The following is a 10,781-nucleotide window of genomic DNA, read 5'->3' as shown; positions in this document are numbered from 1 at the left end:
TAGGCCATTAACCCTACCTTCTAGGTTCTGGCACCTGAAGAGGGGCACCCAGGGGACAATAAATTATCATTATTATTATTATTGTGTTTATAAAAGGAAAAAAGCTGTGAAAATGAAGAAACTAAGCAAAAGGTTGGGAGAGAACAGGGAGTGGGAGATGGAGCTAGGGAGAAATAAGAAAAAAAGTAAGGGACTTGAGTTGATAACGTCAAAGAGTTTTGGAGAAGGAAAGATTTTAGAAATCTAGGCAAATCAGAGGTTAGAGGGCCCAGTGGACGCACCTAGCACAATACTACACTCATAGTAGGTGCTCCATAGATATTAACTGAATGAATAAATGAGAAGTGAGATGGAATGAATGAATGAATCCCTGATCAACCTCCATAGGAGACTCAATTGATGATAGGCCTCCTGTTCAATCTCCCACTATAAATGCATGTGTGGAAATTTGAGTGGGAGACCAGAGATAATTCAGGCCGAGGGAGAGCAACTGACAACTAGAGTTTGGGAAGCTAGGAAAAGGAAAATGGTGGAGATGATGCAGGGGAAAGAATTGGGCAATACTGGAAGGGAGGATGAGAGAGAACAGTGGGCAGTTGGAGGGATTTAAGACAAGAGGCTTGGAATGGTGAGTTTGGAGGAACACGGGGAAATCAGGGTTAAAATGAGGAGAGGAAGAGTAAGCTAGTTGGGAGGAACACTGTGTCAAAACTAGGTGGGCTAGAGTGATAGTGGATGGAGGGCAAATCAGGGGTTTAGAAACAAGGGGCAGTGAGTGAGACTGGGACTGAGTTTGGGGAGTGTGGTGAACAAATAAGGGGAAACAGAAAAGGTGGCAAGGGAAGCAAGGGACAAACAATGGGGAATGGAACTAAGGCAAGCTACAGAAAATGGGCAGCCGGGGATGGTCCTCGATTCAAATCTCCAGTAGGCTGCTCTGCTCGGGGCTGCCTCCTGGGGCTTTCTCAGGAATGGGTGAAGCTGTTGGCCTGGGGGCTTGGCTGCCTTCCTCCTCTGCTCCCCGAACCTCGCCCAGTTCCTTGGGGCCAGAAGAAGGGGGTCCAGGGCCAGGCTCGCCATGGGTGCGCTGATGCTTGCTCAGGTGATCACTTCGGGTGAATCGCTTTGAGCAAAGCAGGCAGGTGAATTTCTTCTCTCGAGTGTGAGTGCGGACGTGCCGCTCCAACTCGTCTGAGCGAGTGAACCTCTTGCCACAAAAAAGCCAGTTGCAGACAAAGGGCCTCTCTCCCGTGTGCCAGCGAAGGTGGGCCTTCAGGTGCGAAGCTTTCCCATAAACTTTGCCGCAGCCAGGAATGTGGCAGCTATGAATGGGTTTCTTCCTCAGCCCAGCGGCTGCTGCCCCCAGTCGCTCTAGCTCTTGGCAGTTAGGGCAATCACAAGTGGAACGCCCAGCCCCTCCACCTCCATAGGCACCACTGCCCCCTGTGCCTGCACCCCTAGGAGGCTTGTTCCCACCACCTCCCTCTAACTGCCCCCCATTGCCCACAGCCTTAGGTTTGTAGACATCCTGGGGCAGGACATGCTGGGGCCCAGGAGGGAGAAGGTGGGGAGCTGGGTAGGGGGCAGGGTTGAGTGGAGCAAATTCAGAAGGGTAGGTGGGGAGCTGGGGGTTGAGTGGAGTTTGAGTTGGGCCAGTAGACAGTGTCCCTTGTAACCCATCACTCTGGCTTTGCCCACCACCTAGCCAGTTGCCCCCTGGGTGCATGTCCCACCATGGGGAAGGAGTGTTGCCAGGGCCAGGAGAGATACCTGCATGAATTCCTGCCTTATACCATGAGCCATAGGGATGTGTCATGTCCAAGGAAGTGTAGACACTGGGCAGGCAGTCGGGAGAGCCATGCCCTTTGGGCACCAGTAGCCCAGGGTCCTGGGTACTTGTGGGCCCAGGGAAAGAGTGAGAGAAGGGGGTATAGTCATTGGTATAGCCTGAAGCTGGGGCTGGAGGGCTGGCTGTAGAAGAGAGGAGGCCATTGGTGCCTGCAAATGGAGCTGGATAGGCATCACCCATGGCTTTGGGGGCAGAGAGTTCACTGCCCAGAGCGTACGGCTTCTTTGCACTGGCTTTGCTAGAAGTAGCTGAGTCTGGGAGAGGGCTGGAGCTGCCAAACTTGCTGCAGGCTGCAGTCAGCATTGCCAGTGGGCTGGAGCCATAGTGCGCTTCCTCCTGTAGAGAGGGAAAATGGCCATGAGTCAATGGGCAGAGGATGGGAGCCAAGAGCAATGGGATGTACCTGAGCTGAGAGGGCCTAGGCATAGTGGTCTCCGTGCCTCTTCTCTCTCTACTCAAATCCATCCTCCACTCAGCTGCCTAAAGTGCAAGCTGAACCATGTCACACACACCCCTACCCAATCAACTCCATGGCCTCCCCTCGGACCGCCAGACTGAAAATAAATTACAAATAAAATTACAAATAAATTACAAATAAAATGCAAATCTTTTGGCTTCTAAAGACCTTCACAATGTGTCCTTTTCCAGGTTACTCCCTTCCACAAACGATCCAAAAACCCTGGCTTCCTTGCTTTTTCCTCACACCCAATATTCCCTCTCCTCATTCTGTGTCTTTTCCCTGGTTACCCCTGATGAAAGAACTGCTCTCCCTTCTCCCCTCTGCCTCCCAGCTTCCCTGGTTTTCTTCTAGTGTCAGCTGGAATCCCATCTTTTGCAGGAGGCCTTTTTCTTTTCTTTTTTTAAAAAAATTTTTGGCTAGGCAATGGGGTTAAGTGACTTGCCCAGGGCCACACAGCTAGTAAGTGTTATGTGTCTGAGGCCAGATTTGAACTCAGGTCCTCCTGAATTCAGGGTTGGTGCACTATCCACTGTACCACCTAGCTGACCCACAGGAGGCCTTTTTCCAGTCATCCCTCTTATTCCCCACCTTCTTCCACTCCCTCTTCCCTTTTACCCACATATTTTAGATACGCATAGTTATTGCCAGATTTGAAAGCGAACCCTCTGAGGGCAGGGATGATATTTTTGCCTCTTTGTATCCCCAGCATTTAGCACAGTGCCCACTACATAGTAAGCAATTAATAAATGCTGTCTTCTTCAATATATGCTTGCTGTCACTATTTCCTACTCATTGCCTGTAAGAGAACAACTTACTTCCTCTGGGGTCAGGATCCTGAGTGAGCTATCTCTTGGCAAAGTCTTGGGCCAGGGAATAGGGGGGAAAAGGAGGGGAGAGTAAAGACACTGAGACATTGAGAGTGAGCAAAAGTTACCGCAGAGCCAAGACTGGCTGGAGGAAGAATTTCTTCCAAGACTGTAGTAGACACCCCCAGTTCCATAAAACACCAGCTGGCACCCCAACTTTGGGTGGTTAAAAGGAGCAAAGCAGGCTCAAATGGCCGGGGATCTTAGGGCCCTCTCTAAGCTCAGAGGCAGCTCCACCTTGCCTCGATGCTCCCCCACCCACATGGGGCTCCCTGTCCCAGCACCCTGAAGGATGGAGGATGAGCAGTTTCTATTAGAAACACCAGGGTGCATCCTCAGTGCCTTCCATGGCCAGTGTCTCCAGATCATGGGGCTTCCACCTCAGCATAGAACCTGGCAGAATTTGAGTTAAAAGGCTTCTTTTGCTGAAGATGTCAATTTGAGGACCAGGAGGAGAAGTCTTTGAAGCATCCCTCTCCATCCAGGACCCCCAATTATTCCTATTCTCCTATCTTTAGCATTCCACCAAGAAACAGACTGTCAGATGTTACCATCTATGACCCTTGTGGCCAAGGAAATGAGACGTCACCTGAGCTCCTTACCTATCAGCTTAGGTCCCTAGGGAGCTTAGGCTCCCCAGGAGCTGGGAGTCAGAATCCCTGGGTCCCAGCAGCTTTGTCTGCATAAGGTACTCTGAGTGAAGTTCTCTAGGAACTCAGAAGTCCAGCACTCATAAACCCCTCACCAGTTAGCTTCCAGCAGTAGATGCATATGGGACAGATGTGTAAGAGGGGTGTGTAAGAGGGTCCTGGAGCTGAGATAGGTAGGGAAAAGGTTTAGGCACCTGCTCCCTTCCACTGGTCCCCCTTCAGCCCACTCTATTGAAAGACAAAGCTGACCACCTTCAGTTAGTATGGCTGAAGGATCTGCTGACCCTTCAGGGTCCCCCATTACAAAAGTCCTCATCTCCCCTCTCAGCCTGGCCACAATAACCCAAACCCCATCCCACCCTCACCCCCTCAAACTACTAACTTTCTAAAGCTAGGGAAAGTATTTTAAATCAGGGCAGGGCTGAGCAGACTTTGGAAAGGGAGAAAGGGAGGAAAGGAGGGTAGGACTGAACAGAACAGCAGTGCTTGAGGAAAAGGGATGAAAAGAACAGAGGAAACTTTGAGACAGAGATGAAGAAAGACAGAGACACTATGAGAAATAGGGAGAGACTCCGGGGACCAGGGGAAGGAAGTGAAACAGAAGTAATGAGAAAAGAGAAGATTGAGAAAGAAAAAAGATCACTAGAGAGAGGAGAGAGAGTCCAAGGGGGAGGGAGAGGAAGAGATATGGAAATACAGAGACAGGCAAAGGAAGAGATTGAAGGGATAAACAAGGCAGTTAGGAAAAGGGCTGAAAAAAAGGAATAAGAAACAGGAAAGAGAGGAAAAAGTGGGAGTGGGTTCTGAGAAAAAGAGAAAAGAGAGAGAAGTGGAAGGCAGACTTCCCACCTAGGAGAAAACTAACCCTGGTTCTGGGCCCCAGAAACCCCCAGACCAGCCTCCCTCCCCATTTTCCTCCCCCCACCCCCCCAGCCCTGCCCGGCTCCATTGGTTTCTCTGCGGTTGGTTTATTTTTAAAAACGCCGACGCCGTCCCCCCGCCCGGCCCTCTCACTGTGGCCACAGGGGCCTCAGCCAAGCCCTGGGACCCCACCCAGCTGTGGGGAGAGAGGGAGGAAGCAGGACAGAGTGGGGGGGGGTGATCTGGGGCCTCTCATGGACCCCAGACTCAGGGAGAGATGGTCCCTGGGGAGACAGGGGAGGGGCGAGGTAGAGACAGGCAGGACCCTGGGGTCCATTCCAGAGTCTATCCGGAGGTTGGAGAATTGGGGGGAAGGCGGGGCAGGATGCCCAAGTTTCCATCCCTTTGTACCTGAGTTTCCCTCTACAGAAATAGGCAATTCCCTCTCTCATTCATTTGAAGCCCCGGGGTTTGTTAAAGCTTAGGAGGGCTCCTTGCATTTCAGATATACTTCATTCAACCCCACTATCTCCCCTCACCCTTCCTAGGACAGTCCAATTCCCAGATTGAATGTGATTCCTTCCGGGGACCCAGCAGTACAGACCTCCCCATTTAATTCCTCTTCCCTCAGTAGACCTCCCAAGCCTTTTTATGGACTCTGGAGGTACCTTGTCTACCCAGATCATCCAGAACCCTGAGATGGGTCAAGGGGAGGAGAATCATCACAAATTGCTTCCTTTCCTTCTCTTTCCTTTCCTTTCTTTTCTTTTCCTTTCCTTTCCTTTCTTTTCCTTTCCTTTCCTTTCCTTTCCTTTCCTTTCCTTTCCTTTCCTTTCCTTTCCTTTCCTTTCCTTTCCTTTCCTTTCCTTTCTTTCCCTTCCCTTTTCTTTTTCCTTTCCTTTCTTTTCCTTTCCTTCCTTCATAACTTGCTTCATTTTGATGTATGTTAATTGAATTTGGGGAGATCATAGGATCCATAGATTTAGAGATGGAAGGCAGCTTAGAAATTATCTAGTTCAAACTTCTCATTTTCCAGATGAGGAAACTGAGGCCCAGAGCACTCCACATGGAGTCAAGAAGACCTGAGTTCACATCCTGCCTCCATCACTTACTAATTTAATGAACCTAGGCAAGTCATTTAATTTCTCCCAATCTCAGTTTCTTCTTCTGCAAAATAGAGGGAAGGAGGAAAGAGAGGTTTGTGTTCAACGGCTCTATGATTCTAAGTTCTGTGACTAGACCCAACACATAATGTGTGCTAGAGCTGAGATTTGAACCCAAGTCCTCTGATTCCAAATATAGCAGTCTTTGAGACTGTACCAGAGGGAAGCAAAGAGGGAGTGTGGGTGTGGGCGTGTATGTGTGTGTTGTATGATCCAGCACAGATCCTTTATCCAATTTCTCCCAGATCCTCATCTCCTTGTCTTTAGCCTACCTTATACATAATACCTTAAGAAATATTGGCTGATAGATTACTAATTTCTGATATCCAGGTTTTCAGTTCCAAGCTCCCTGTTATTTCCTAATTCCAGCTTTTCTCAGTTCCCAGTTTTCCAAAGCCCCACTTCTTTCTTCCTTCTGCCCATCTTTCAGGCTGTAGTGTTAGAAGTAGGATGAGTAGGGATGAGAAGGGCTAAGGATCAGTATCCTCCACTCTCTGGGCCTCAGTTTTCTTCTGATCTCCCAGGCATCCCAAAAGCTAGACCAGCAGAAAAAGTATCAGTTGTAACAGGGAGTGCATAATTCCCTTTTACCTTAACCCTCCCCCTCAAAAAAAAAAGCCTCCTTAGGTGAAAGAAATGAAGAAGATAGTTGGGAAAGACTCCAGTGTATAGAGAATAAAGAGGCAGAAAAGAGGGTTGGTTTTTCATACATGTAACTTTGGTCCTTCACTCTCTGCCCACCAGGGTCCATAGGGCCCCTGGTCAGCCCTTCCCCCAGACACCCTCGCCACGTCAACAGTCCTGACACCCAATGGTGCTGTCCCCTCTTGGGCAAAGATACCTGAGCACCTTCCTTCTCTCTACACAACCCCTTCCGTAGCCCATGGGCAGGAAGGCCAGAGGGTGGAGAGAGGACCTAATCATCTTCTCCCTCTCCCTTTCCAGGCTGGAAGAGGGGTGTAAAGTTCTGGGCCTCATATGAGAAAATAAAATCATGTTCTGAGGCACAGTACCCCATCTATAACCACACAGGCATGCAGCACACAAACATAGCCGTGTACATATAGAGACAATCACAATCCTTGCTCCCCAGACCCACAGACCATCATGTAGCCACAGATGACAGTCATATACACCTACATGACAAACTTGTGCACATTTATCTTTTTACACTAAAACATATGAGCGAATGGATGGACATACATTTGTACCAAAACACACACGGAGTCTGTCTTTGAACATGCAAAAAGACCGTAGTGCTTATTTAGGCTTTTTCACCTCTGGGTCTAGAGAGCAGGGAGGAGGGCTCAGAACTGGCCCAGATCCAAGAGACCAATGAGAGCTGAGGACCCAGGAAATCAGGCTGGGTGATCCCTAAGGTACTTTCCAGTTTTAAATGCTATGATTCTCAAGACAGAGAAAGAGACTTAGAAATAGAAAAACAGAGAGAGAAAGTGAGATGCAGAGAACTTGGAACAGGGGAACAGGCCCTGAGTCTGAGCACTGCCCCTCCCCACTCTCTGTTTCTCTCTGCATCCTCTCTAGTTTGGGGTTTCAGTCCTACACTCCTCCCCCATCCTCATCCTTTCAGAAGCAAAGGGTCCTGGACCCAGACCTCAGAGTGCCCTTGTGGCCTTCAGTTACAGAAGCTAGGGATGCTGGGGTCCTAGCCCAGAGGGGAAGTGGCCCAACCCGTTCAGGAGCCACCCACTCCCAAAATAGAGCTAAGTTTGTCTTTGGCTGAAAGCTAAATATTTGCAAGCCGGGCAGGCAGCCCTAGACCCCATCCCTCCCCTTGAGTTCCCTCTCTGCCCTGGACTCAGGGTCCCTTCTACAACAACCTACCCCCAACCCTCACCCCCACCACCTCTGACACACACATGGGCTAGGACTGTCCCAATCCCTCTTAAAACTCTCAGTCTTTTCATTTCACTCCTCCCAACCCCCCACCCCTGGACTAGTATCCCAATATTCCAGCCCCCTCCCCAACATAAACCAGACCCAGATGACGCTTGGGGCCAGAAGTCCCTGGAGATGGCGTCTCCTCAGCCCCATCCCCAGCTGTCCACTCCCTGGCCCCTCTGGCCTCTATGTCTTTTATTCCTTGCATCTCACCTCCAGTAACTATAAGCATGTTATCCTGTTTCCCTGCCCTGTTCTTTGCTCACCTAATCCCGGTTCCCTGACTCCTCATCTCTTCCTTCTGTTTCCAGCCTCAGAATTGACCCCTTCCCCTCTCCCTGCCCCCACACCTCTCTCTCTCTCTTCTTCTACCCCCATTACACCTTTCCTGCTCTGTCCTTCCATTTACATGTTCCTAACTCCCTTTCAGCCTGCCTTATGCTCTTCTGTCCTACCCACCCTCTCTACTCATCAGAGGAACTCTTAGCCCTGACTCCAGAAGCTTGGTCACTGAATTGTGTATGACGTGGGGGAGACTGAGGCCCACTAAGCCCCAGGACAGCTGTCCCTATGTCTGGGGGGTGGGGGGAAGAATTAATTACCTCTAACAGGGAGGACGCCATCCTGGGGCCAGGGAGTGGGTCCCAAGGAGCCAGGCAGATGAAGAGACTGAGATGGAGCCGGGGGATAGAGATCCAGAGAAAGAGAGAGAGAGAGAGAGAGAGAGAGAGAGAGAGAGAGAGAGAGAGAGAGAGAGAGAGAGAAAGGGGAGAGAGGAGAGGGAGGGAGAGAGGTTGACTGGGAGAGAAGAGATCTAAAGTTAGAAGGAACTGGGGGGTTGGGGTGGGGGGGGCTGCTCTCTGTCTGTAGGGATCCACCCTCTAATTACAGCTTTCCCTTCGGAGAAGGCTCCCGATCCAATGAGGAGGGCGAGAGAGGGAGGCAGAGGGTCCAAATTTCCTGCTCCATTTGCTGAGCTCCCCAAAGAAGGGATCTAGGGGGAGAATGGAAAGGGGGACCCTGGAGGAAGAGAAGCAAGGGAGAGGAGGGACCCAGGGACAAAGTGATGTTAGGACCTCCTTAGTGGAGGAGAGCTCGGTAAAGGGAGGGGACTTAGGTGCTCTACCCCCGACCTCCCAACTTCAAAGGTAACAACAGTAGGAATCTTCTCCCAAGGCCCTCTCAGTCTAGGTACCTGAGGTGTCCTGGGTTGGCTGTCCCGGGTCCCTCCTTTCCAGGGGTCTGGGATTGGGAATGGGTGGGAGGGGGCGGCCTCTGGGACTGAGCTAGGTCCCAGCTCTTCTCCGACTTCCACGCCTGTGCTCACGCTGGATCTAGCCCCCGACCACTCGGGCTCTGACTCCAACTCCAGTGTCCTGCTGCTGCTGCTGCTGCTGCTGCTACTGAGGAAAGAAACAGGAGGGAGAAGGAATAAACCCCAAACCACTAATTAGAGATCCAGGGTGGGGGGGGATGGGGGATTGGGGACGACACTCGCACAGAGACTGGAACACACTGACACACACTGACAAATACTGGGAGGACACACACACACACACACACACATGCTGACAAAGGCACACAGTTATACATACCCAGACATACATAAAGAAAGACAAATATACATACTGACAAACACAGCCACAAATGTGCTTGGTGACACAATACACAAAAACATGAAGGCACACACACATACCACCCAGATATATACTCTGTCCAGCACACATCTCCAGTCACACACAGACTCCCACACACTCTTCAGCTTCTTTCTCCCTAAATCAGGAACGCTGAATCAGGGGCAGAGTATGTGTGTGAGTGCCCATGGTGTGTTGTGGGGAGGACCTGGAGGAGTAGAGGTTTTTGCTGTCCAGGTTCCAGGAGTCCCTGTCTGGAAAGGGCCTGAATGCAAGGAAGAGGATGGATTAGAAGGAAGATCAGGGAAGCTTGTCAGACCCCAACTTTCCTCCCAAAGCCTTAGTGTCTTTGCTAGGAAAACCATTCATTCAATCAATCAGTCATTCATTCACTCATTCCATAAATGTTTACTGAGTATCTGAGATTATGTGCAAGACACTAGTGAGACACAGTATGGAATAAAATACAGCCCCTGCTCTCAAGGAATTGATAGTCTAAAAAGAGAGAGAAGATACACAACTTAAAAATACAAAGATTGTATGAAAGAGGTACAAATACACTATGAATTTGGGCTGGTCATTTCATCTCTCTGGGGCTCAGTTTCTTCATCTGCAAAATGAGAGTGTTGGAATAGATAACTGGTGAACAACTCTTTCTGCTCTAAATTCGATGAGCCTCTGATCCTATGGCCATGTTATTAGAGTTCAGAGGAAAGAGAGACAGAGACAAAGAAACAAAGAGACATGGAAAGAGGAGAAAGAGACAGAGAAGGACACAGAGAGAACAGTTCTGACTTGGAGGCATCGGGAAGCTTCATGGAGGACGTGAGCCTTGAGTTAGGTCTTTAAGGATAGGTGGATTTCAAAAGTCAGACGTGGGAAAGGAAGGGAGAAGGAGGGTGAACCAAAGCCTACTCCACTTTGGAAGTCTCCTAGTCTCCAGAGCAGCTTCATCAATAAAATTTGAAAATTCCTAGGGAGAGGGGACAAGATGGCCAGAGGATCATTTCTCATCTACTTTCCTGGTTCCATTCTAACAGTCCATTTTTCCTCTTCATCAAACCCACCTAGCTAGGAGTTGAAGTGGACAGACTGCTAGACCTGGAGTCAGGAAGACATGAGTTCAAATCTCCCCTTACACACTTACTAGCTGTGTGACCCTGGGTAAATCATTTAATGCTGTCTGCCTCATTTTACTTGTCTGTAAAATGGGAATAATAGTAGCATCTACTGTGAGGAGAAAATAAGGTATTTTTTGTAAAGCATTTAGCAAATTTTAAAGCTAGCTGCTGAGGCTGATGAAATAGAAGCATGGCCTCAATCATCCCTTGACATTCTAGTCTTCCCAGACAGAAATGTAATTTCTACCCATTGCACCATGGCTCATCTTTATCTG

General features: G+C 49.6%; 1 protein-coding gene across 1 annotated transcript; it reads right to left on the bottom strand.

Annotated features, from left to right (window-relative positions):
• Positions 1-916: 916 nt before the first annotated feature.
• Positions 917-8,374, bottom strand: SP7 (Sp7 transcription factor). The gene is made up of 2 exons (XM_027858332.1): positions 8,354-8,374; positions 917-2,185 (listed from the first exon to the last, which is right to left on the bottom strand). The coding sequence occupies exons 1-2, from the start codon at positions 8,372-8,374 to the stop codon at positions 917-919; spliced, it is 1,290 nt and encodes a 429-aa protein (XP_027714133.1).
• Positions 8,375-10,781: the final 2,407 nt, after the last annotated feature.

The sequence above is a fragment of the Vombatus ursinus genome, unplaced genomic scaffold (assembly GCF_900497805.2).
Source record: "Vombatus ursinus unplaced genomic scaffold, bare-nosed wombat genome assembly UNPS02012958.1, whole genome shotgun sequence".
In the NCBI taxonomy this organism is placed as follows: domain Eukaryota; kingdom Metazoa; phylum Chordata; class Mammalia; order Diprotodontia; family Vombatidae; genus Vombatus; species Vombatus ursinus.
The sequence above is the reverse complement of the archived record's forward strand: the minus strand, read 5'-3'. Positions and strand labels throughout refer to the sequence as shown.